General features: G+C 34.3%; 1 protein-coding gene across 4 annotated transcripts in view; it reads right to left on the bottom strand.

Moving 5' to 3' along the window:
- ARHGEF4 (Rho guanine nucleotide exchange factor 4) overlaps positions 1 to 3,195 on the bottom strand; it is a 187,498-nt gene extending 184,303 nt beyond the window's left edge. For 3 of the 4 annotated variants that reach the window (XR_009155769.1, XM_058188540.1, XM_058188541.1), the window contains exon 1: positions 2,755 to 3,194. Coding sequence is in view for 3 of the 4 variants with exons in the window: in XM_058188540.1 (XP_058044523.1) it covers positions 2,755 to 2,964 (210 nt within the window). In the remaining variant the exon portion in view is untranslated. Of the gene's footprint in view, positions 1 to 2,754 lie in introns of all 4 variants that reach the window. The other variant, XM_058188542.1, reaches the window with a different exon arrangement.
- Between the last annotated feature and the right edge of the window lie 19,156 nt (positions 3,196 to 22,351).

Here is a 22,351-nt window from a genome sequence, read left to right as displayed (position 1 = left end):
CTGCCTACTTGTTTTTTTAACAGAATAGAAAAAGATGGAAGCTTTACAGATGCTTGTGACAGAAAAATAAATTTCCTACTGTTTCTCCTGAAGTTGGCTCCAAAAGCTTAAAAAGAGTATGGGATACTGATAATGGGGGAATTCAAAACATTTTGTATGTGTTATTGGTAAAGTGCACAGGCACAATTAAGACTGAATATCTACCACAGGATAGGTGTGGCTTCCTCCTCTAACTCTCTGAACCCCTGAAATTGTGTCATCACTGTGGCATATTTTAACAACTACTGTAGCCTCAACCCTGTTGCCAAGTTTTGATAGTGTATCTCCTATTTCTCTCGCTCTCTCCACTTATGCTGGATGTTAGCTTAATGGACAGAGAATATAGTCTGCTGTATTCTAGGTTCAAAAATTAATGCTACGGAAAGCTGGCCAGGCAAAAGACAGGAGGCGAGTGTATTGAGAGAGGGAATTTGGATGAACTATCTTTGGAGAGGTGTAGGAGTTGATTGAGTGAAGAAGAGAACATACAATAGGTTCTGTCATCCTTCTGCAGTTTGGATTAATCGAATAACAAGACACTAGTGCTTGCATGAACTGCCTGTGGCTGATGGGAACTGTGGTCTTCTCTGATTGGGGAAGGTTATTGAATAGCAAATACAGAATAAAAAAATAGTTTTAGTTCTTATAAATGGTGATTGGGTGCAAAGAGGCCCTAGATGGTCTAATAGATTTTCAAATATGATTTAAGAACTACCCTATTTCTTGCCATTAACAGAATATATTCATAACACCCAGACTTACTTGATTTTTACAAGCGTAACCTGTTAATGAGATTTTTTCATCTTTTTAAAGCATGTAGCATAGGTCCAATAATCAGCAGTATTTCTCCCAGTTCAAGATAGGAGAACAATGAGAATTCAATCAGCCACATTCAATGTGTTTTAAAATGAAAGAATATTTCTACACTCTCTCTTAAACACAACCTACCAGTGCAAAATCCATCACTGAAGAGAATCCATTTTGTCATAATATAAATCATATCTGAATGTTACAAGGAATATGAGTGGAATGTCTGTAATAGGTTGTATGTATGTAATATGAAACATCGGTTTCTAATTTTGTTACTCCTGAAAATGTGGTAGTGTCTACAATTTTTGCATAATTTGGGTAAAGGGGAATTAGACTAAACAATTGTTCTTGAATTGAATTTTCAGGATGAAAGATGCCAATTCTAGTAATCATTTAGTGCTGCAGCTAATATTCATGCAAAGTCAAAACTGCTTTTTTGAGCAAATACATAATTTTATATACTTTAAATTTGCTGGCCTACATATCTCATCACTTCAATTTTGAATAAAATTCATACGGACTGAGATACTTATCCTTACTTTAGAATGATAGAAGAGACCCACAGATTGTGAAAAAGTAACATTTCTGATTATCATCAGTTTTTCTACATGTCAAAGAAATTAAACTACTACTAGAATTTTACAAAGCAATGAGTTGATATGTTAACTGTTTTCTAAATTAGCTTTAGAACATAAATTATTGTAGACAATTTTTTTAAGTTTAACCCTTTCAACGAAACCTCTCACACCCATCTCAAAAATGGAAAAATAAAAGTTAAACAGATATTTGATAAAATATTCTATAAAATGTGGCTGCATTATATTATGTTGCTGTTTCAACTCAGTTTCAGTAAGTGCATTTTGATTTTTTACCAGGAATGCAAATATCAAAATGTTATTTGAAATAGATATGTCTTTTTAAAATAAATTTGTGTAACCTTAAGCACATGTATTTAAAAATCTCCCACCAAATTTCAAAGAGCCTTCCCCCAGTTGTTATAGGAAGAAAAATTAATGCCCCTATTTCATAATCATGTTGTCTTTTCATATTTTATATCCCTCTGTTCCAATTAGTTTTAGGGATTAGAGAAACATGGTTTAAACTAGAAATGTTTTGAGAAGTCAATCTCATATTATATTCCAGATCAACCAAAAATGTTGCATTATTATTAGTGTTTTGCATAATTTCCCTCACTGCTTTAAATAAACAAAAGCATATTTTTCACTCCTTACAAGTAGTTTTCTTCAGTGTCAACTGGTAAGAAAGTTGGTGGGGAGGAAGTGCAAATTCAAGTGAGAGGCAGATCTAAGGAAACAGAAGTGCTGTCTCCCAATGTTAGTATTTGAATGCTTCTCCATCTGTCACTGAAAGAAGGAGCAGGTACTTTTAGACTCTGGATTTAATGGTTTTGCGGGAGGCTGAGGAGAAGTATTTTAGATTATCAGGTGCCTTATTTCCCTGGGGAAAATCCAACTAATATTTCTTTTATCCCCATTCCTTGATTCCGTGTTTTACAACTGCTTCTACATTCCTGAAACATTAGACAAGTAAATAAAACAAATTTAAAAACATGTTTGGCTGCCCAGTCTTAAAAAAACAAAAACAAAGAAAAAATATTCTGCGTATGTGTAGCATCATATTTGAAATCATTACACTATAATGTTTCCAAGAAAGTATCCTACTTCTGGTGATCTGATGCCAAATGGAATTGTTTAGCAATAAACATTCAAGGAAAAGGGATGCTCTATTGCCAACAGCACGGCCATCCACAGTCTTTCTGTGCCTATGCCAGTCTAGAAGCTGACACAATCTCTGATGCTACCTTCCTCACCTAGCAACCTTCCCCGTGTTGCCTTTGCTATTGTGGACTTTCCCCCTAGTGAATTACTGAAATCAATCTCTTACCTTACAGAGTTTCAAGATTAGCCAACACACAAGATATGCTGTCAGGGTAAATTTTGCCTTCATATATCTCTCAGGCAAACAGCTAAGATACATCTGTACAAAATCCACATCATCATCCACCCTGGCTTCACTGCTGCCTGCACCAGCAAAAGCCTCCTCTTGCCTTCTTTGATGTCCCCCTGATGCATTCAGAAACTTGTTGAACTCCATCTTATCAACTATTCCTCAGTCTTTCACAAAGCCACCAGCAAGAGAGAGAGTCCTTTGTTTCGAGGCAGCAGTTAACTCTTCCTGGCCATCACGATTTGGCCTCTGCAATCAACACAGTGCTGATGATGCTGGAACAAAACTTCTTAGGTTAAAACTGCTTTGGCTGGTTGCCTTTCTGTTATTGAAAAACCTCTTGGAAATGTGTGTTCAGCTACAAGATAAATATAGCACTGCCCAGAGAGTGTCAGCACAAGAATATTTCTGTGGTTGCCAAGAGTGAAAAGAAAGATTCCATTTAGTCAAAGTGCAAGCCCCAGCTCCCCCCACCCCCGCCCCATATCACTGCCCCCTTGTTCTTATTAGGAAGTGGATAAAAGAAAAAGTGATGATCTATCAAAACTCTCTGGACCAGTTTTGTTTCCCCAAATGAAGTCCCAGTTCAGAAAAAAATATCATCCTTGTGGGGAAGGATGCATTTTTGTGCTGCAAGGATTTTTGTTGTCGTTCTTATTTCTCCCCAACTGCAATAATTTGCTGTTTGTTATGGGAACACTTGCTACAGATTTCAAAAGAACATAATATTGATATTCTACATTCTGAGTACCAGTAGAAAAACAATCAAGGCCAAATCTTTGAAGCTTATTCTTTCCTAACTTTTTGTGTAGTTTAACAGGCTATATTTTAACATTCTCACTTTCTTCTACAATGTCCAAGTTCTTACCTGAAATTTATATTTCCAGATTTCTACCTCCAAGCACTAAAGGATTGAAGTTAAAATTCTCCTGATCACATGTGCTGCCTTTGGTCAAACATGTATTTACCAGTCTTTGAGAAGTTCTTAGTAGCAATTCCATAAACCTAATTTATCCTGCCATTTGCTTATCCAGTTCTTGTGTATTTTCTCTCTTTAATGGCATTTTTTTCCATGAACTGGAAATATAAAGCAAAACACCCAAGCCCCCAAAGTTTTGAGCTTCTTTCCTAGATTTTCAAAGATTGTAGAGTTATGATTATAGCTATTCCTAATAATTCAATTTGCTTCACATGAATTAAGGGGAAAGAATAATTGTTATTAGATTTAATAAGAACTTTGAAGTTTATTTATTTATTTATTCATTTTTGTCACAACAATATACACAAGCATAACACAAAATGATTATATAGTATATAAACATATATATGAGGAAATATAGAGAAGTATAAGCATATATATATATATGAAAAAAACAATAGGACAGAACGGTAGGCACGTTTGTGCTCTTATGCACGCCCCTTAAGTTCTCATATCTTTGATTCCTATACCTGAAAGAGAACACATTTCATAATCCAACAAGTCTAGTTGTTTTGATTCATCATAATAGAGGATTACCAATTACACAAGTTTTTACTTTACTACATCCTTATGGACTTTAAGAGTCTAGTACCTTCTTTACTTTTACTTTTTTGTTCTCTTGAAGGCTCACAGCTATTTTTTCTGTGAGGACTTAGAAGCTGTTTAGGTTCCTTTATTTGATTCCTTTCCCTAAGGAGAATTATTTCTTTGTCAATTCCTCTTTGATGGGATAAATCATATAGCACTTGCTGATGTGATCCTTTACTTTTTTTGTAAAGAATACCAGAAGCTTGCACATATTTGGAAATATATGGCCAGTACTTCTTGGGCACAAATACAGATATGTGATAAGCATTGCGAGCTTTGATTCTCCTTCCTTCTTTCCTTTGGTTGCTTCAGATTTGATTCATTAGGTGCCTTTTTTCTGATACATTATAAAGCTTTCTGGTTAAACAAATACTCACTGTTTCATTTCAGTGGAAAATTTGTCACATTCCTGCACTGAATTACAGAGGCACACTCTTCTTTGTTCCATTTATTATCTTCTTCCGTGATGCCTCTTTTTTGATAATGAGGTTATAATGATGCAAAATAATAGATTTCATTCCTCTCTCATTCCTTTAAACTGGTTACCATTAACTGGTTGCTTGACTGTGATTTTCTTTTCAAGTGAATGCCATCTTCTACACCAATTGCATGGATTTGTGGGACAGAATTGCTGCAATCATTATTATCAAGCTAGATGAGGATATAAACAAAACACAAAAGAGGAGTTGCAGTTACAAGCTCCAAATTCTTGATATTTTAATTCCCATGATAGCATTCTCATAAGAATGTTTTACTATACTGATGGCTTCTCTAACCATTTCATGTTGCTTGTTTTTCCTATTTACTAATATATATATTATGCTTTGACCACCTAATGAGAAGGAAGGAATCACTGGAGAAGAGCCTAATTCAGGGAATGATTGCGGGCAAAAGAAGAAGTGAACGACAGAGAATGAAGTAGCTAGATGGAGTCACTGAAGCAGTCGGTGTGAGGTTAAATGGACTCCAGGGATGGTAGAGAACAGGAAGGCCTGGAGGAACATTATCCATGGGGTCATGATGGGTCGTACACAACTTCACGACTAACAACAACAACAACAATATTGAAGACATATTAAGACAATCAAATCAAAGAATAGCATAATCAAATCAAAGAATAGGCAGATATAGATATTAGAACCATAGACTAGATTCCCACTTCGTGCTAAACCATAATTTGTTGGATAGTTATCTAGATTCACACAATATGCTTAACCATAAGCTACATCATAAAGACTCTGGATTCACAAATTATACTAATTCAAAGTCAAAAAGTAACATTTAGACATTAGGTTTAGACATCTTAAAGAAAGTTATGAAATTTAAGTTCATACATCTTGATAATAATTATTTTGTGTCCTTGTTTTTGAATTATGATTGGTTGACACTTTGTAGCTTGTATTAAATTTATAAGAGCACCAACATGCCTACCTTTCGTGTCCTAATGTTCCCTTTGATTGTATCCAATTTCATATAGTTATCTCATACTTATGATTATATTTACGTTTATATATCGTATAGTTATTTCATGCTTATGCTTATATATACTGTTGTGACAAATAAATAAAATAAATAAATAAAGGGAGACTATTACAGCTATTTCAAGCTTTTTGGCTCTCATCAGCTAGCCATATCCTTCTGGGATCCAGAAGAGTATAGCTAGCTGATGAGAGCTAAAAAGCTTGAAATAGCTATACTAGTCTCCCTTTATTTCTTTGACAGTAAATTTAAATTTAACACAAAATAGTTTGCCGTGGAAGTGACTGCCTGTGAAAGCTCCTGGATTGGAGCTGAAAAGTGAAAGCGGAAGCAGTATGCTCCGTCCCATATTTGGGTAGACCAGGTTGCCCCGATAGACTGTTCTCACTAGAAAAACTCTTTTGTAGTTTGTAAAACATGATTTGTGGTTTGATAGTAATCATTCATGGATGATTTACACATAAAAACATTGGTAAAAGAAATCAATAATTAGTATGTTGTAAACCCAGCTATTGAATGTGTTATCTTATATTCCCTATTTCTCCAACATGGTGTCCTCAAAATGTTATTAACATTCCAAATAAGCATAGCCAGATGAGCATCCTGGAATAGTAGGATGGGAAGCATAATCCAACAAATCTGGAGAGGATCAAGTTATTAGAAAAGTTATTCTATTCAGTAGTGAAGAAAGGTACTACTAAGCAAATGTGACAAGAAAGCTATAGATAAACTGAGGAAATGAATCATCCATTTATTTATTTATTTATTTATGTATTAAAAACATATCATAAAAAACATATTCAAACATAGTTCAAAATTATAAAATAATACAGGCCTTCAAATTATTGCTACAAATGTACCAATGAATTTATTGTGTAGCTACTTATATACATAATACAGTACACTGTGTACATATAGAGACAAAAATTCAAGTATGGAGTCTTCAAAATATTTGTTTTGGTTTTTTTTATGTTAGAATTAATTAAGCAAATCTAATACCATAAGCAACTGTAAAGCATTTAATTTAATTAGTGAAATGGTTCAAAATACATCAAATGTCATTTAACTAAAATGTTTTGTTAAGATTGTGCTGGGTGATAATATAGAATGATGTCTAGCATGCATATAAAATCATGCTGGTTCATGCAAATAAAAACATTCAGCCCATCCTTTATTGGTCTGACCTTAAAAATAAAACAGATTCACACCATCCCTATCAACTCTCCTTTTTTGAAACACAGTTCATTCTAAAGTTAAAATACTCCTTTGTATTCCTTTTGTTGGATATTACTTATGGCCATTTTTATGCTGATATTTTAACTAAATATTTCCAAAGACTTGAGTTTTATAAATCAAAGCAATGCAAAACTGGTCATCTTTTATTTGAGCAAATGCCATCAGAGCAGAATTTGGAACAAAAGTCAAGTATTTCACTTAACAGAAAAAGCAGAAGACTCCTTAAATACTGCAGGCGTGATTTGTTACATTTTGAAGCATGTTAAGTAATACAGTTTGCCATCTAAACATATAGTATTACAACCAAAATCTAAAGGTATTGAATTGTATCATTTGATTCTTATTATTGAGTGAATAATAAGAGCTATAACAATTATTACAGGACAGTGAGTTTTGCAAGCAAAATATGTAAGATTTAAAGCTTAGCTCAATATATCAGAGTTTACTAATGAGCATCTTGGCTCTACACATTTGCTAACAATTGAAGCAAGAAGTGCTAAAATAAAGTATCCACTAATGAACAATACTTAAAATAACTGTTAATGTTTTATACAAATATCCATACATTTAAGAATATTGTTTGATGAAAGATGGACACAATTTATCACATTCTTAGTCCTTTGTCCTTTAACATGGCTAAAGTTGTGGTTAATGATGATGGGCTGAAAATCTGTGAGAGAATATTTACATAATTTATGTTGACAAATTCAAGTTCATGCAGAAAATGTGAACACATTATAGTATAATCTATATCTTCAAAAGGTAATAATAACAGTTCAACAATTCTCCTTCTTTCCCATATGTGTGTGTGTTTGTATGTGGGTGCATCATGTATTCTTGTTCTTCATATGGAAATGTTAGAGAACCCAATTCTAACCTGGGTTCTAATTCGAACCCTGCTATCTTTATGTTTGTCCTACCTATATCTCATTGTACTTTTGAAACTGCACAAATGTTGATATTATCAAAATATAGATTATACTATTACAAAAAAACAGGATTAGTTAATTATTGGGATATACATGGTATAAGGGCGACATAAGTCCAGCCCTTTTTTATGGATGGTACCAATAATTAACTTATTTCACAATGTTGCGAACCTGACAGCAAATCTAATAAATGTAAATCTTTTCAGTTCTCATGGCCTCACTAGATACTCTATGTGAGGAGGGAGAGGGAGAGGGAGTGGGAGAGGGAACGGGAGAGAGAGACAGAGGGTTGCAGTTCCAAAAATAATTGTCTAATAATTGTCTAATAATTGTCTATTGTTAAAAATTGTATTGGAATAAGGAGAATGTATCAATAATAATTTGGAAAGACCAGTCAATGACAAAATTAACAGTAGAGATTCAGAATGAAAGTTTGGCTAAATTTTTTTTTAATTATTTTTTTTTTTGTTTACATTTATATCCCGCCCTTCTCCGAAGACTCAGGGCAGCTTACAGTGTGTAAGGCAATAGTCTCATTCTATTTGTATATTTACAAAGTCAACTTATTGCCCCCCCAACAATCTGGGTCCTCATTTTACCTACCTTATAAAGGATGGAAGGCTGAGTCAACCTTGGACCTGGTGGGACTAGAACCTGCAGTAATTGCAGGCAGCTGTGTTTTAATAACAGGCTTCTTACAGCCTGAGCCACCACAGCCCTTTATTTAAGCAAGAAAGGGTACTCTATATATCATATGTCATATGAGGAAAACTTAGAATATGGTTTTTAAGAAGGAACTAACTAACAGTAACTAGGAAAATTTCAGTGTTTCTAAAGATGTTAATGCATCAGGTTCAATGAAAAAAAATTAAAACTATCTAGTTTAGGAATACTTTTTACTTATTGGTCTTTCTTTTTTATTTTTTTTATTTTTTCAACTTTTTTATTTTCCCTTTAAATGATTATGTGCATCTATTTTTAGAACAATGACAAATAGTGATGATATCAATATTAATATCATGTTTAGTTATATAGATATTTCTTTTTATTTCTCAAAATGACATAATGAACTTAACTTTACATATTTATTTATTTATTGAATGAATGAATAAAACAATGTTTTAAATTTTATGTAATTGTAAATTTTTAGGTATTTATTGATATTTTATATTTTATCCATCATGTCTCTTAATTTTTATCTACCTATTTATTCTATCCTTTTAAATGTTTTAATAAAGAATAAATATATAAATTTTAAAAAATAATGTAGATATCTTATCATGCCTTTCAGTGGTTTTCACAATAAATTATTTAATACTTTAATATAAACTAATTTCATCCTGTCATAGCCAAAGTTGTGTGGAATAATAGTTAGGAGTGGATTAGGATTAAGATGATTCAAATTCAAATCCCTACTTAGTAAAAATCCCGCAGCTTCAGATACATCATCATATGGGGTTTTTTGAAGATAAAATTGAAGAAGACAATATCACTTTGGGCTTCTGGAGAAAAGTGTTCCTTTCTTACTACATTTTTCAAGATTGGTTATATACATATAGAAATAAATATGGTACAGATAATGAAAGTTGATTCATATATGTGTATGAATGCAAGAAAGCATGCTTGCTCTCCATTCATATTGTGGACTGTTCAAACAATATTGTTTCCTTGATCAATGGAATTTGGAATATGGATATTTGTGACAACCATTTTAAAAATGTATCAGATACAGTGTTTGTAGTGCCAAAAAAAAAGACTACATACAACAACCAGCAAATATGAATATTCCCAACTGAAATTGTTCATACATGCACATATGCAGGCTGATGATGATGATGATTGATATTCAAGATATCAGTTTGAAGAACCGTGGTGGCACAGTGGTTAGAATTAGAATGCAGTATGCAGGCTAATACTGCTGACTGCCAATTGCCAGCAGTTCGGCAGTTCAAATCTCACCGGCTCAAGGTTGATTCAGTCTTCCATTCTTCCAAGGTTGGTAAAATGAGGACCCAGATTGTTGAGGGCAATATGCTGACTCTGTAAACCACTTAGAGAGGGCTGTAAAGCACTGTGAAGCAGTATAAGTGCTAGTGCTATTGCTACACATTCTCTGCCAGAAAGAAGAAACTCTGCAACTCTGTATGGGAGCTGCAGTGCTGAAACATCAATTGCCTCTTCTATGTTATTACATGAAAAAATAGTTACCACTATTGCCACTATTTATATTTATTCCCATATTTTGCTTTGCAGTCATGTTACTGCAGTTACCTAGAATTTGTTTCTTCATTTGTCATAATGGCAGAAATATATAGGCCCAATATTTATTTCAATATAAAATGGATATCTTCATGAAATAATAATAGTAAGTAGCACTGGCAGTTATTGAATAATAACAGAGACAAAGGCACATTATAAATAATATCCAAAATAAACATCAAAATCATCTTAAAATAAACATCAAGTAATGTGGATATGCAATTAAGTAACACTGTAATACAGCAAGCATAATTTTATACATCGATACAACATGAGAATAGTTCAAATGTTATATAGACATTCTGAAATAAAATTGTATTTATTTACATAGTGCTTAAGCCAATTGACAACATTTTTGTAGAGTGGAATACTAAGGAAGCATAACATACACAGTTAACTTCAAAACATCATTCTTATTCTTAATATGCTATGCAATTTTTTTTTACTGAAGAAGTTACTAATTAATAAGAGGAACGACTTGCCTTCAGAAGTTGTGAATGCTCCAACACTGGAAATTTTTAAGAAAATGTTGGATAACCATCTGACTGAGATGGTGTAGGGTTTCCTGCCTGGGCAGGGGGTTGGACTAGAAGGCCTCCAAGGTCCCTTCCAACTCTGTTGTTATGTTAAAATGTATGTTTTCTTGGGATGATGGTAGCCCAGATTCGTTATTGTATTCATATTTTTAGTTGGGTTATCCAGACTGAGAGAGACTAGTAAACATACCAACAGTAGAAAAGTCGAAGAATTCCTGGAAGCCTGGCATTGAAATAAAGGAGCCATCAACAAATTGATGGAACTGGATTCACTCCACTCCATTCAGGTAATTCAAACCATACATAACCACAAGTTGATAAGACAGACCAATTAGAATAGAACTAACACCATTCCCAATCACAAATCAGTTGATATTTTCCAAGAAGCATCCAATGACCAACTAACCCACAGAATTCAAATTCTGTACAGACTATAAGTATTGTTAAGAAATCACCATGAATTATTGTATTGAGGAAGCCGTGCTGGAATATGAGGTAGAATACCTGCAAAAACTTGATCTCTATTTTGACTCTAAGTTTTCTCTTTTTTTCTTTTTTTCTTTAGTTGGGTTTCTGGAGAAAGTACTAAGTTCCTGGTTTAGAAAGAAGCTCCTATACAATATATACTGTAAAAATTAATCAAATGAACTGAAGCAAAGGCAGAAGCAGACTAAAAAAAGGTATTTGCAAGCACTATGAGAAAAAGTTTGTGCCTCAGAAGAAATATTTATTCAAGGTATAACTTGCAACTTTTTAAACTTTAGTTTGGATATAGACTAATTTAACACAGTAGAGAAAAAGATTAGTGTCCTGAGAATGCATTCCTTCCAGTGCAAAACATATTGCAACATTAAGTGAACATTCAGATATTGGCATGAATTTTCTTTTATATCCAGAGCACATGAATTAGAACAGGGTCATCACTGTTGCCGAGCTCCAAAGCAGCATTTGTCTGTGCATATATCTTTTTATTGCTGCTGTTTCACGTGTAATTTCTTCAATCATGTTAGCATTGGCTGATATTATAGAAAGAAAAATTATATCCTGTATGACTGGAACTAATACAACAGTGTAAATCCATGCTGGAAATGAAATCTCTTGCAGAACATTCTCTTTCCATTTGAAGAAAGACTTTATGGCAACAGAGATTCTATTTACAATTCATCATATTTAACAAGTCAGATCATATCCAAAGGGGGTTATAATGAACAAAAAGAGTGCCAAATCTGAGATACAAATTAAACTCACTCACAGTTTATATCTCAGGAGACACTTTTTTCCCAGCCATTGAGGCATCTAGATAATCTTAGACTCTTACAATAAACTCCTCTAGACAGCAGTAGATGTAACTTTAGCTATAAGCTCAAACTTTCTTGGAAATAGGCACCATGTTCTGGTACCAAAGAATGATATTTTCAAAGAAAAATATTAAGAAAATCATGCTCTTGCTCAGCTGTCCAAACTTTGACTACACTGTGCTTTCAAAATAAGAACAGAGAATCATTTTATAGCTGCCTCCAATCCTCCTGATGTTCACTGCTCTGTCGTTTGCTCCCATAACATGAGATAGTGACCTGGTATTTGTTTTTGAAATCCAACTATGGTAACCCCCCTCTTCCCAACAGAGATTCTGATATGGGAAGTGAGAGATGGAAATAAAAATAGGCAGGGGATGACACCAAGAAACTTCAAGAGCATATATAGGACGGAAGTTCTCACATATATAACATTTGCTGCTTGAATCTCATTGTCCATCCCAGTTTTCCTATCAAATTCAGGTGATGGGTTTTTAAATACCTCTAATGGCTGATATTACATATATAGTAGTTTGGCTGAATAGGATGTATCAGCCATATTGTAGATGAAAACATATGAGTTCAAATGATTAAAATCAGGCACAATGGTAAATCATGGTATAGCCAATAGTCTAAAACTGTATTTCAGTGGAAGATGGTCTTTAATCTGGTATTACATACATATCGCCATGGCTCTTTAGAAGTCATTCCCTGATCTGAAAAAAAACTCATTTGTGAGCTGAAGTATAATCAAGAACTGTATCAGCCATTTGTGGTGGATGGGAAAGAAGAAAAGTGAAAGCTGGATGCAGATCCATTGCTGATTATCATCATATTAGCTCTTGTTTCTCAGCAAGGTTTCCAGTTATGTGAAAAAGTAATGAAGCACCCATTTGCATGCAGAAATCCTTAAATGTTTAGGAATACATTCATTTGCATCCTCTGTATGCAAACAACAATCGTAGCTGGGCTGGGGCATTGTTTTTAATAGGTATCATGGCATACATCCTTACATGTTCTGAAATCTCTCAAAATTGCCCACATTAAACAGAATTGTGAGGAAAGGATATAACTATATTCTAAAAATAAAAGGTGTTTACATTTGACTCAGCAGAACCAGTTCCTGAATCTAGGTTGTCTCCTTTCATTTGTCAGATACATTCAATGAATAAAAAAACAAGGTGTTAAGAATATACTATGATTATTTAAATCCAAATTCTTCTGATAGGAGATTAAAAGGAACACAACTATCCACAGTTGTATCTTCATTAGTTCTTTGTCATTGGTGGCACCAGTTTCTTACCTCACTTGATGAGAAATTCATTTTTATAGAATGGAGAAGAGCAGCTTTCTCTAGAGTTGTACCTGGAATATGAAGAACATATTTCTTTATTATATGATGTTTTAATAGACCACATTTACAGCTTGGACTTTGTCAGGAGTATTGTTATTATTATATTATGAGGGCAACTGATAGAGGAACTCTGTTCTACAATTGTATTGTTTCAGAGACGAGTATGAAATTGTTGCTCAACATCTATTTTATTGTAACATTTTCAGAATATACTGTTTACCACATAAATACTGAACTGAAAAAAAATGGTCCAATAGTATAAATGATGAAGGTCTGTGCTCTAACAAATATACCCCACTTGTATACTACAGAACATATAATATCAGCTTCTTCCTCAAGTTGACCTATAGTAGTAGCGGCTACTTATACTTGTTTATGTAGTTGTAGCCTTTCAAAAAAAAACAAAACTGGACAAGCAACTTCTGTCATTACATTGCACAATTTCTAATATTATTGAATACACAATACGGATAAAAAAATTTATACATTTAAAAACCACAATGAGAAATGAGGCTAAGCAATTCATTATGCCTCTGATTTCTCAACACCTTTTCTCTAACATTAAAAGGAAGAAAACAATCATGTTTGTATGAATTTGGTATTTCTTGTAAAACTGTAATTGCTTCAACACATACGTACCTCAAATAGTTTGAATTATAATATGACTAATTATATGCAAGCACTCATCTGCAATGCAATGCAATGCAATGCAGGAAAGATGAAGTATGGGTTATCAAAACTGGACAATGTTTCCTCAAATAAATTATAATTCCATGCAGTTGTATATAAAAATCAGCATGTTATCAGGTTTGTGATCACAAATGCTTGAAAATCAAATTCAGATGTGGGATTAACAAATTTAAATATTTATTTTAAATTTAAAAAGGTCTCCAAGAGCAGCCAGAATATTCAAAGTATTGGCAAAAAGGCTTTGCCTCCCTTCCACAAGTTAGCCTACAAAATGTAATATGCAAAACCTTAATACAAATGGATTTATTGGTCACATCAGTGGTAGACGTTATGCCATATATGCCAAATGACTGGGTTAGTGCTAAGCCAAATCAAACAAATATGATACATAAGGATCACATATGATATACAAGGATACTAGTCTTTGTAGAGCTAGTCTGAAGCAATCCCACAAAGCTCTAGTTCACATAAAGCAAATTTTATATACAAAGAAAATTCCTTTTAGGATAGTTTATCAGGTGTTGAACAGATTCTTGATCATGTCTGCAAAACAAAGGAAGTCCAAAGTAAGATCATAAACACGGTCATGATTTTCGTTACCAACAGCTTTGCATAATAACAAAGTTGTCTCTCCCAATTGTGCTCACTAAATGAGGAAAATTATTTCATATATAATTATTAAATTATTTAATGCATTTGTTCTTGATCATGGTTAGCTTTTTTAGTCCTCCCTTTCAATTTTTGCTTTTTGCTAGTAGTGCTAGTTCATGAACTTTCTTCTGCTGACTTTGTTTTTGAACATACTTTGTTCCACAATTGTTCTTAATTCATTATGTAGGAGTTGCTATTTGTTCTAATGTTTTCCTATGGTTAAATGTTTTTAAAAACTGCATCAAAAACTGGGGAAAATGTATGTAAACATTATTACAATTCTTTTTAAAAGGTAAATATTTAAAATGTATTAAATGTATTAAATTTAAATTGGTATATTTATATGTAAGTATTAGTGGTGGGTTGCTACTAGTTCACCCCGGATCGGACAAACCGCTGGCAGCGGTAGTGGGAGGCTCTGCCCACCCACCCAGACACATTTATTCATGGGCAGACACTTCTGCACATGCACAGAAGCATTGTGTGCACGTGCCCATGAGCGAACCAGTAGCAACGGGTTTTGAAACCAGCCCCTGATAAGTATGTAAATAAAGAAGAGTGTCAATAAATTTAAATAATCTAAAACACTGCTTTACACATCAAATTGAAAAACTATAAAAAAAGAAAGCAATTTGTAGGTTTGGTTGGTGTTGCTATTATTATTTAGTGCTACTTTTTCTATTATTTTCTTTGCCACTCCTTTGCTTTGATTACAACTTGATTGCCAGTAAATAAATTACGTTCAAATAATGTTTGAGATATTGTGCCCTCTGCTGATGGATAGGTTGTAACTGCTTTGTTGTCCATAAGTAATTTGCAATATAAAAATACGATACATGATAATAGGCCCTTCTGAAAGTGATGCTCATCTGTATCACAACTCAAAGTATCTATGATGGCCCACTACTGGCCATTTGGAACAGCAGAAATGGCAGGCGAGCCTCACGCATCCCCATTTGCACAAACAGTGGGTGAGCATGTGTGGGCATACTCCATTTGCACGAGCAGCAGGTGCACATGCCCACCACTTGCACAAATGGAGCTGCGCACATGCACACTTGGCTATTCACATGGAACCATCCCTTCTCCCCCCGCCCTCGCCAGTCTGCAAAACTGAAAAGGTTGGGGAACTTTGCTGTAGAGTAATATAGAATAGATCTTCTTGTTCTTCTATGTGACTTCCTGTCAGACATATAAATAATGATGTATTCTGCCTGTCTTCTAGAAAAACAGTTTTTCCAAAGATGTTTTCTCCATTAGTAATGAGAATACCAACAAAACAGAAAAAGTCCATGAGAAGCTTTCTTTTATCCCTTGGGATTTAATTCTAATATGGAAAGATTGCTTACCAGTGCAGCTTATGTGACATGGCTATCATTGTTCATGTGGACCAGCTGCAGTTTCTGGATGGTCTTCAAGAGTAGCTCCATACAGTGACTCTGAGGAGATTCTTTCACTCCAGGACAGAGCACAACTGGCACATCAAGAGCAGCAGCAATAGCACTCTCTGGCCAGTTTACAACATCAGCATATCACCCCAACAATCTGGGTCCTCATTTTACTAATGTTGGAAGGCTAGAAAGTTGAGTCAATCTTGAGCCCCCTCAGGATTTAACTCCAGTGTGGGCAGAATTTGCCTGCAGTACTGTATTCTACCTTGCTACAGATGAACCTGACATTCCCCCCCTACCCCAGCCAGATCCCAACAACCCAATCAATTGAAATTTTTACTTGTTTCTAATTGTTTTCAAGTTTATTTAACTCCTATTTCTTTTTTATCGATTTTTATTAGTTTATCACAATATAAAATACAAAAGAAAATAAAAATAATGTGAAACTAGGGGAAGCAAAAGGGAAGAGAAGAGAATTGGGGTTGAAGGGGAAAGAGGAAAAAAAAGTATTGACTTTCCTCTCTTTTTAGCGAAGTAGAAGATAATAACATTACAGCCCAAACTTTTTATTTTTACACAGTAATACTAGCCATTTCTGTAACAATGAACCTATCTAATCGGTAAAGCCAATATCAAAGTTTCAATTTTTTTTTTCATCACAAGCACAAAATCCACAAGTGGTTCCCAAATGGAATCAAAATTAGATATATTCTTTTCTTTAAATTAAGAAATCAATTTAATCTATTTAATTCTATTTCTATAAAATCTAGTTTCTTAGAAATTATCATGAAGATGTATCCATTTTTGTGTGCGTTTGTCTTAGCATTTACACTTTTGTATATAATTTGCCACTATTTATACTTTTACAATTTAACTTCCTAAAATGAATTTTGTACATAAATTATCTTCAGTTCAAATGCATATACTTTCTAGAAAAAAAATAAGAATTAATTAAAACAATACAGAAATCCTTCAATAACAAAATGTAATAATGTTTTTGTTGAATTTGGCATTACCTATTAAACTAGAGGATATGCCTCAGGCAATTTGCTTTTTCCACCATTCCCATTTTCATGAATTGTATAATCAACCACAAAAAAGTAAATCTCCTCCCTGCCCCTTATTTGTCCTTACATCGTTCTTGAATCCATGGCAGCCCATTTTGAATAATCTTTAAGTAAATGCTATGGCAGTAATTCATTAAAAATATTTAATTTGAATGAAAAGAAAGTATGTGGCTAAGATCTACTCTTTCGCTCAATTCTCAATTATGTTAATATAAAGATAACTCTGTTTCTGCTATTTTTGACCCCACTCCTTAAATAAAATTGCCACATATCCTTTTGAACGCATATTTTCCAAGAGAAAGAGAAGGAGGGTATAACATATCCGTGGCAACCATTTAGTGAAGTACTGCCAGAGTTTGCCAAGCCAGCACTCTAAACTTGTCGCCATGGAAACCTGCCTCTGCATAGAGATGTAAGGAGTTATTTTGAGAAAGAGCTGCAATAATGCATTTCTTTTTCTTTTTGTCTTTAATCACTATAAGGGTTGGGTTGCAGTTAAGAGGCTACAATAATCTCCATAATATGTAGTTGAACCAATTGTGGGGAAATCCTATTTAAACCTTAATATAAGGATAATAAACATCCTTTAGCCAGGTTAGGGAGGGAAAATACTGCAGGTATGGCAAGCAGTGAGCAGGTTAGATGCTGGCAGTACGATAAGTCAAAACCACGGCTGAAAGAATGTTTAATGAAATATAAAATTGTTTAATCTAGCATCTTTTTTTTCCTTTCTGAGCAGATGCTAGACAACACTCAAACTCCTGTCAGAGCCTTGGGCCTATCACTAATCTATTTTTATTTTTATTTTATTTGTCACAACAGTATATATAAGCATAAGCATGATATAACTATACAATGTATAAGCATATATATAAGTATAAGTATGTAATAACTATACAAAATTGGATACAATCAAAGGGAACATTAGGACAGGAACGGTAGGCACGTTGGTCTCTTATGCATGCCCCTTACAGACCTCTTAGGAATGGGGTGAGGTCAATAGTAGTTTTTTGTTAAAGCTTTGGGGATTTTGGGAAGAGACCACAGAGTCAGGTAGGGCATTCCAGGCATTAACAACTCTGTTACTGAAGTTATATTTTCTGCAATCAAGATTGGAGCGATTCACATTAAGCTTAAATCTATTGTGTGCTCATGTATTGCTTAAAGCTATTGTGTGCTCTTGATTGAAGCTGAAGTAGTCTTCAACAGGAAGGACATTGTAACAGATGATTTTATGAGTTAAACTCAGGTCATGCTGAAGGCAGCGGAGCTCTAAATTTTCTAAACCCAGGATTTCAAGTCTGGTGACATACGGTATTTTGTTGTAATCAGAGGAGTGGAGAACTCTTCTTGTAAAATATTTCTGGACACGGTCAATTGTATTAATGTCCGAAATGAGGTATGGGTTCCAGACAGGCGAGCTGTATTCAAGAATTGGTCTAGCAAATGTTTTATATGCTCTGGTTAGTAGTGTAGTGTTTCTGGAGAAGAAGCTACGCAAGATTAAGTTTACAACTCTTAAAGCCTTTTTTGCGATGTAGTTGCAGTGGGCTTTGGCACTTAGATCATTTGATATGAAAACTCCGAGATCTTTAACGGTGTGGGGGTCATCTACAAGGTAATGTCCTTCAAGCTTGTATTTAGTGTTCAGATTCTTTTTTTCCAATCAATATTGCTTCTCTAGTTAGAAGACAATAACTGAGGATTATAAGAGAGATGTGTATCCCATATCAAATCATTATCAGGGCAAAGCATTTGATGTCACATACAATGTTCAAATACGGAATCCCCACCTTCAGATTTGCTTTAAATATCAGCTGCACCCCTCTATCCATAGCTATGCATATACTTGGATATGAATAGAATTTGCTGCATCATCAGGGAGTTTGGTTTACAAGAAACTTCCTACGTTGAAGCAAATCTTATCTGAAGGAACCTATGTGAATGGACCTTATGTGTCTCTGTATATATTAACTGAACTGAACTATATTCTCCAGAAAATGCTATTAGTAAGTGCAATTACTGTACTATTTTTTAAAACTGACCCTTGCTTCTATGTTTTAGCAGCTGCCTGAAACATAGGCATTACCTCAGTGTTTCTCAAACTTAATAACTTCAAGTTGTGGGGAGTTCATCCCCCAGAATTCTCCAGCCAGCAACTTACAATCCACACATTTTAAAGCTGTGAAGGTTGAGAAATACTCTATTAACTGAAAAAATAAAAGCCTTGTCCTATTGACCAGGAAGCTGTAATTTTTCCCTCAGAAGTAATACTTTAACAAAGACCAAGTAGCATCAACAATATAGAAATAATTTTATTTTTAAAACTACATTAAAAGCTAAACTAAAAGCTGTTTAATAAATTCACTAAAGAAAGAAAAAAAATATCTGAAGAAGAACTAGGCATAGTAGACCACTACATATAACTTGGCCAATAGATCTCAATGGAAGCTGATACAATAAAGAAAATTGAACAGCGTGTTAAATGTGGTTGGCAGGCATTTGGCAAGCTAAACATAATTTTCAAGAACAACCTTGAGACTCTAGAAAGAGTACAGAGAAGAGCAACAAAAATGATTACGGGACTGAAGGCTAAAATATATGAAGAAAGGTTGCAGGAACTTTGCAGTGTTCCAATATCTCAGAGGCTGCCACAAAGAAGAGGGAGTCAAGCTATTCTCCAAAGTACCTGAGGGTAGGACAAAGAAGCAGTGGGTGGAAACTAATCAAGGAGAGAATCAACTTAGAACTAAGGAGAAATTTTCTGACAGAACAATTAATCAGTGGAATAACTTGCCTCCATAAGTTGTGAATTCTCCAAGACTGGAAGTTTTTAAGAAGATACTGGATAACCATTTGTCTGAAGTTCCTGCCTAAACAGGGGGTTGGACTAGAAGTCCTCCAAGGTCCCTTCCAACTCTGTTATTCTATTCTATTCTATTCTAACCTCCCCCTATGCCTGAAGAGAAAAGTTTTTGATCAGTGTGTGCTACCTGCCCTAACATATGCTGGTGAAACATGTACACTAACCTCACAATCGATATGAAAACTATGAGTGGTGTAAACAGCCATGGAAAGATACATGCTTGGCATTACAAGGCAAGATAGAAAGACCTGCACATGGATTTCAGAACAAATGAAAGTATATTATATCAGGAGAGTAAAAGAATTGAAATGAAAATGGGCCGGTCACATAGCAAGAACAATTGATGGCAGGTGAACCAAGGCAGTCATAGAATGGATCCCACTTGATAAAAAAGTGTCCACAAAAGAGACTAAAACAAGATGAATCGATGACATCAGCAAGTATTACAGGCCCAATTTAGCAAAGAAAGCTCAGGACTGCATAGGTTGGAAACATGCGGAAGAGGCCTTCAACCTGCAGTGGATAGATGATGATGATGATGATGATGATGATGATGATGATGGTGATGGTGATTAAAAGCTGCATTACTGCATTTCTATAGTGGCCCACAAAAAGAATAATGGTTATGTGCAACGTCATGTCTAAATATTAGTTATCTTTCAATCTGCTTTGCTTCTACACTTCATGCTATAGCACCATCCTGGTGCAGTTTAGGAAAAAAACAAGTTTTCTTGGCTAGAAACAGGGAGGGGTTTCAAAACTCGTCACTACCAGTTCGCTCATGGGCGAGCTTGTGCTTGTGCGCATGTGGAATGCTTCTGCACATGCGCAGAACCATCTGGGTGGGTGGGCAGAGCTACCCGCCACCACCCCTACCTGTTTGCCCGACCCGGGGAGAACTGATAGCAACCCACCACTGATTAGGAAGCAAATTTGGAATACTAGGAATCTATTGTACATCTTTTCGCAAAATAATTGCCATTATGGTGGACTTCCTTATTCACAAAATGGTTGCATCTGTTGGTAGTCAGTCAAAAATCTTCAAATTTACCAGAAGGAACATTGGTAAGATTGCTCCCTAGTGTTTTCTCTATTCCCACTTTACCTCTATGAATAAGTACATTTGTGGTGTTAAATGCTATTATTTTAACCTGAGATCCTTTCTGAGATACTGGCAGCAGTAGCTAATCTTCATGTTTTTCTACAAATTGAGATTATTTTAAATTATATTTTCCTATTTCCATTGTGAAGAAGCTTTGAGCCTTTCTTTTTAAAAATGGAAAATAAATAGCAAATGCAAATGCCAACTATATTAAGGAGTAAGATCTGGATTGTTGTTCACAATTGTATTTCAGCTTTGAGAAAGAAATTTTACACTTCATCTGGTAACTTTCCTGGCTAAAAACACTTTATTAACATATTAATGGCATCAAAATAATGTGTTCTTTGTAAGAATATAAAACAATTTACAAAATACAGTAAAAAAATCTTAATATATGTACTTAAGGTGTAAACATGCACAGACATTCAAAATATGGTAAATGACAAAACCATATATGAAGTGATTCTAAAAGTAAGCTCTATGTGAGTTGAAATTTGGATAGAACACAAGCATTCTTGTTGACTTGTAGGTCCTTTCTTTGAAATATTTCAAGTAATTAAGTGTTTAGCAGGTAACCAAAAGCAATTAGTCAGAGATGTGCTTAAATTACTAATAGATTAAATGCTGATGTAACCAGAGATTACATCAACATTTTAAATCAGCATTTATGATAAATCTTAATGTTCATAGAAACCTTTCTCAGTCAGCAAAATGTGGTAGGGGAGGGGAAAGGAACATTAACACTGCAGTCCTATACACAGTTACAAGCCTCACTGGCATTTAATTTTGCATAGCTAGTCATAGGATTGCACTGACTGACAGACAATTTTGTTGACAACTGGTGGCATGCTACAGCTGCTAGAAAAGAGCATATTAGAAAATGCCCCAAGTTCTATAATGTCTGTTTGCAGTTCATCTCATGAACTACTTACTTTTGCAGGCTGCAATAGAAACATAGAAACATAAAAAACTGATGGCAGAAAAAGACCTAGTGGTTCCAGTCTGCCCTTTGAGTTTTTGTTTATGTTTTCTTTTTAATTAATTATTATTCTATTTTTTTTCCTTTTTCTTTTGTTGTTGTTGCAGGATGGACATGTGTTTATCCCAATCAT

Source organism: Ahaetulla prasina, chromosome 6 (genome assembly GCF_028640845.1).
Source record: "Ahaetulla prasina isolate Xishuangbanna chromosome 6, ASM2864084v1, whole genome shotgun sequence".
Lineage (NCBI taxonomy): Eukaryota > Metazoa > Chordata > Lepidosauria > Squamata > Colubridae > Ahaetulla > Ahaetulla prasina.
The sequence above is the reverse complement of the archived record's forward strand: the minus strand, read 5'-3'. Positions and strand labels throughout refer to the sequence as shown.